Source organism: Calidris pugnax, unplaced genomic scaffold (genome assembly GCF_001431845.1).
Source record: "Calidris pugnax isolate Ruff unplaced genomic scaffold, ASM143184v1 scaffold1223, whole genome shotgun sequence".
Lineage (NCBI taxonomy): Eukaryota > Metazoa > Chordata > Aves > Charadriiformes > Scolopacidae > Calidris > Calidris pugnax.
The window spans coordinates 1-5,271 of NW_015091786.1; the positions used below are offsets into that span (position 1 = coordinate 1).

The window sequence follows — 5,271 nt, forward strand, 5'->3', positions numbered from 1 at the left end:
GGTGACCTTTCCATGAAGCTCCTGGTGAAGCTTCTGGTGAATTTTGCCAGGAATTCCCTGGGAGGGGCTCCTAGGGAATTCCCAGTAAAGCTTCTGGTGACCTTCCCTTGAGGCTCCCGGTGAACTTCACTGGGAATTCCTGGTGAGGAGCTCCTATTGACCTTCCTGGTGACCTTCCCATGAGGCTCCTGGTGAAGCTCCTGGTGAACTTCCCAGGGGATTCCAGGAGAGGAGCTCCTGGTGACCTTCCTGGTGACCTTCCCATGAAGCTCCCAGTGAATTGGTGAAGCTCCCGGTGAACTTCCCAGGGAATTCCAGGAGAAGGGCTCCTGGTGACCTTTCCATGAAGCTCCTGGTGACCTTCACCAGGAATTCCCTGGGAGGGGCTCCCAGTGAATTCCCAGTAAAGCTTCTGGTGACCTTCCCTTGAGGCTCCTGGTGAATCCTGGTGAAGCTCCCGGTGAACTTCCCAGGGAATTCCTGGTGAGGAGCTCCTGGTGACCTTCCTGGTGACCTTCCCATGAGGTTCCTGGTGAAGCTTCTGGTGAACTTCGCTGGGAATTCCAGGAGAGGGGCTCCTGGTGACCTTCCTGGTGACCTTCCAGTGAAGGTCCTGGTGAACTTCCCAGGGAATTCCTGGAGGGGGGCTCCTGGTGAATTCCCAGTGAAGCTCCTGGTGAACTTTCTAGGGAATTCCAGGAGAGGAGCTCCTGGTGACCTTCCCATGAAGCTCCTGGTGAATTCCCAGTAAAGCTTCTGGTGAACTTCCCAAGGAATTCCTGGTGAGGGGCTCCCAGTGACCTTCCTGGTGACTTTCCTGTGAGGCTCCTGGTGAACTTCCCAAGGAATTCCTGGCGAGGGGCTCCCAGTGAACTCCCAGTGAAGCTCCCGGTGAACTTCCCAGAGAATTCCCAGAGAAGGGCTCCCGGTGACCTTCCTGGTGAACTTCCCAGGGAATTCCTGACAAGGAACTCCCGGTGACCTTCCCGTGAGGTTTCTGGTGAATCCTGGTGAACTTCACTGGGAATTCACTGGGAGCCCCTCCCAGTGAATTCCCAGGGAATTCCCAGTAAAGCTTCTGGTGAACTTCACTGGGAATTCCAGGAGAGGGGCTCCTGGTGACCTTCCTGGTGACCTTCCCATGAAGCTCCTGGTGATTCCTGGTGCAGCTTCTGGTGAACTTCCCAGGGAATTCCAGGAGAAGGGCTCCTGGTGACCTTTCCATGAAGCTCCTGGTGAACTTCACCGGAAATTCCCAGCAAGGGGCTCCTGGTGACCTTCCTGTGAGGCTCCTGGTGAACCCTAGTGAAGCTCCTGGTGAACTTCCCAGGGAGTTCCTGGACAGGGGCTCCTGGTGACCTTCCTGGTGACCTTCCCATGAGGTTCCTGGTGAAGCTCCTGGTGAACTTCCCAGGGGATTCCCTGGGAGGGGCTCCTGGTGAATTCTTGGTAAAGCTTCTGGTGAACTTCCCAGGGAATTCCTGGAGAGGGGCTCCTGGTGAACCCTAGTGAAGCTCCCGGTGAACTTCACTGGGAATTCCTGGTGAGGAGCTCCTATTGACCTTCCTGGTGACCTTCCCATGAGGTTCCTGGTGAAGCTCCTGGTGAACTTCCCAGGGGATTCCTGGAGAGGAGCTCCTGGTGACCTTCCTGGTGACCTTCCAGGTGACCTTCCTTTGAGGCTCCCGGTGAATTTCCAGTGAAGCTCCTGGTGAACTTGACTGGGAATTCCTGGTGAGGAGCTCCCAGTGAGTTCCCAGTGAAGCTCCTGGTGACCTTCCCAGGGAATTCCTGGAGAGGGGCTCCTGGTGACCTTCCTGGTGACCTTCCCATGAAGCTCCTGGTGAACTTCTCAGGGAATTCCAGGAGAGGAGCTCCTGGTGACCTTCCTGGTGACCTTCCTGGTGACCTTCCAGTGAAGCTCCTGGTGAATCCCAGTGAAGCTCCTGGTGAACTTCACTGGGAATTCCTGGAGAGGGACTCCCAGTGACCTTCCTGGTGACCTTCCAGTGAAGGTCCAAGTGAACTTCCCAAGGAATTCCTGGCAAGGGCCTCCCAGTGAATTCCTGGTAAAGCTTCTGGTGACCTTCCTGGTGCCTCCTGGTGGAGCTCCTGGTGACCTCCCGGTGCTCTAGGTGTCCCCGGCGTAGCGCAGCTCGGCGATGCCGTCGGGGATGGCGGGGCAGTACTCCAGGCTGGCGCGGTGGAGGCGGCAGCGGAAGCGGGGGCAGGTCCTGACGTACTGCAGGAAGCGGGGAGCCCCCGGGAAGAGGACATTGTCGGCCACCACCGTGGCCCCCGGCGCCAGCAACCGGTGACTCTCCAGGAGCTGCAGGTCCCGCAGGTACCGCCCCTTCCAGTGGTCCATGAAGACAAAGTCAACCTGGACCAGGCCGTGTTTGTCCCTCAGCTTGGGGATGACCTCCTCCGAAGGGCCCACGATCAGCTCCACCTGCAGCCCACCCAACGGGAGAACTTCATGGGTGGTGGGCTCTACTGGGAGGGACTGGTGGTGTTTTGACATCTTCATGGGTGATGTGGGGGGTGGGATTGAGGGTAGACTTGAGTTTGGGGGTGATGTGGATGAGGGAGACCAGGTGGAGGGATCTGGAGAGGTGGCACCTGAGGAACATCATGGGGTTCAACCAGGTCAAGTGTGGGGTCTTGGGGAGGTGGCACCAGAGGAACCTCATGGGGTTCAACCAGGTCAACTGCAGAGATCTGAAGAGGTGGAACCTTGTGAGGTTCAACCAGGTCAAGTGTGGGGTCCTGGGGAGGTGGCACGAAAGGAACCTTGTGAGGTTCAACCAGGTCAAGTGCAGGGTCATGGGGAGGTGGCACCAGATGAATCTCATGGGGCTCAACCAGGTCAACAGCAGAGACCTGGAGAGGTGGCACCAGATGGACCTTGTGAGGTTCAACCAGGTCAAGTGTGGGGTCCTGGGGAGGTGGCACGAGAGGAACCTTATGGGGTTCAACCAGGTCAAGTGCAGGGTCATGGAGAGGTGACACCAGAGGAACCTTGTGAGGTTCAACCAGGTCAAGTGCGGGGTCCTGGGGAGGTGGCACCAGATGAATCTTGTGAAGTTCAACCAGGTTAAGTGTGGGGTCCTGGAGAGGTGGCACCAGAGGAACCTTGTGAGGTTCAACCAGGTCAACTGCAGAGACCTGGAGAGGTGGCACCAGAGGAACCTCATGGGGTTCAGTCGGGTCAAGTGTGGGGTCCTGGAGAGGTGGAACCAGATGGACCTTGTGAGGTTCAACTGGGTCAAGTGTGGGGACCCAGAGAGATGGAACCAGATGAATCTCATGGGGCTCAACCAGGTCAACAGCAGAGACCTGGAGAGGTGGCACCAGAGGAACCTCATGGCGTTCAACCAGGTCAAGTGCAGGGAGACCTGCAGAGGTGGAACCAGATGGACCTTGTGAGGTTCAGCTGGGTCAAGTGTGGGGACCCAGAGAGGTGGCACCAGATGAACCTTGTGAGGTTCAACCAGGTCAAGTGTGGGGTCCTGGGGAGGTGTCATGAGAAGAACCTTATGGGGTTCAACCAGGTCAACTGCAGGGTCATTGAGGGGCAGCACTAGAGGAACCTCATGGGGTTCAACCAGGTCGACTGCAGAGACCTGGAGAGGTGGAACCAGATGGACCTTGTGAGGTTCAACCAGGTTAAGTGTGGGGTCCTGGAGAGGTGGCACCAGAGGAACCTTGTGAGGTTCAACCAGGTCAACTGCAGAGACCTGGAGAGGTGGCACCAGAGGAACCTCATGGGGTTCAGTCGGGTCAAGTGTGGGGTCCTGGAGAGGTGGAACCAGATGGACCTTGTGAGGTTCAACTGGGTCAAGTGTGGGGACCCAGAGAGATGGAACCAGATGAATCTCATGGGGCTCAACCAGGTCAACAGCAGAGACCTGGAGAGGTGGCACCAGAGGAACCTCATGGCGTTCAACCAGGTCAAGTGCAGGGAGACCTGCAGAGGTGGAACCAGATGGACCTTGTGAGGTTCAGCTGGGTCAAGTGTGGGGACCCAGAGAGGTGGCACCAGATGAACCTTGTGAGGTTCAACCAGGTCAAGTGTGGGGTCCTGGGGAGGTGTCATGAGAAGAACCTTATGGGGTTCAACCAGGTCAACTGCAGGGTCATTGAGGGGCAGCACTAGAGGAACCTCATGGGGTTCAACCAGGTCGACTGCAGAGACCTGGAGAGGTGGAACCAGATGGACCTTGTGAGGTTCAACCAGGTTAAGTGTGGGGTCCTGGAGAGGTGGCACCAGAGGAACCTTGTGAGGTTCAACCAGGTCAACTGCAGAGACCTGGAGAGGTGGCACCAGAGGAACCTCATGGGGTTCAGTCGGGTCAAGTGTGGGGTCCTGGGGAGGTGGCACCAGAGGAACCTCATGGGGTTCAACCAAGTCAAGTGCAGGGTCATGGAGAGGTGGCACCAGGTGAACTTTGTGACGTTCAACCAGGTCAACTGCAGGGTCATGGAGAGGTGGCACCAGATGAACCTTGTGAGGTTCAACCAGGTCAAGTGCAGGGACCCAGAGAAGTGGAACCAGAGGAACCTCATGGGGTTCAACCAGGTCAACTGCAGAGACCTGGGGAGGTGGCACCAGAGGAACCCCATGGTGTCCAACCCCTGCCCTCCAGGTGGGCACTCACCATCTGCTCGTCGAAGCCGGCCAGGCGGATGACCTTCTCTGCCACGGCGGCGTGCCGTGGGTCGCTCTCCACGGTGTAGAGCCGGGCGCCGGGTGGTAGCCCCATGGCCAGCAGGACGGTGCCGTAGCCGCAGTAGGTGCCCAGCTCCAGCACCCGCAGCGGTGCCCTCTCCTCCAGGAGCCGCGCCACGATCCTCCCTGCCACGGGCCACCGGGTCATCAGTGCCACCCGGGTGGCCAGCAGGACCTCCCCTGTCCCCCCACCCCTTCCCGGGGTGTCCCCAGGGCTACCATGGCACGGGAAGGTCCTGGCTGGTTCTCTGGTGGCCATGGGACGTGGCATGGCATGGGGTGGGTGGCCGTGCCAACCTGTCACCCACCCCAGCTCCTGGTTGTGGTGGGTCCATGACCATGCTGATGGTGCCATGGTCACACCAACGATGCCAAGACCATGCCAACGATGCCATGGTCACACCAACGGTGCCATGGTGATGCTGATGGTGCCATGGTCACACCAGCAGTGCCATGACCATGCCAACGGTGCCATGGTCACACCAACGGTGCCATGGTCATGCTGATGGTGCCATGGTCACCCCAACGGTGCCATGGTC

General features: G+C 58.4%; 1 protein-coding gene across 1 annotated transcript; it reads right to left on the reverse strand.

Moving 5' to 3' along the window:
- Positions 1–2,131: 2,131 nt before the first annotated feature.
- On the reverse strand, positions 2,132–4,880 carry LOC106900070 (transmembrane O-methyltransferase-like). Its single transcript, XM_014962039.1, has 2 exons — positions 4,662–4,880; positions 2,132–2,452 (listed from the first exon to the last, which is right to left on the reverse strand). The coding sequence occupies exons 1-2, from the start codon at positions 4,878–4,880 to the stop codon at positions 2,132–2,134; spliced, it is 540 nt and encodes a 179-aa protein (XP_014817525.1).
- Between the last annotated feature and the right edge of the window lie 391 nt (positions 4,881–5,271).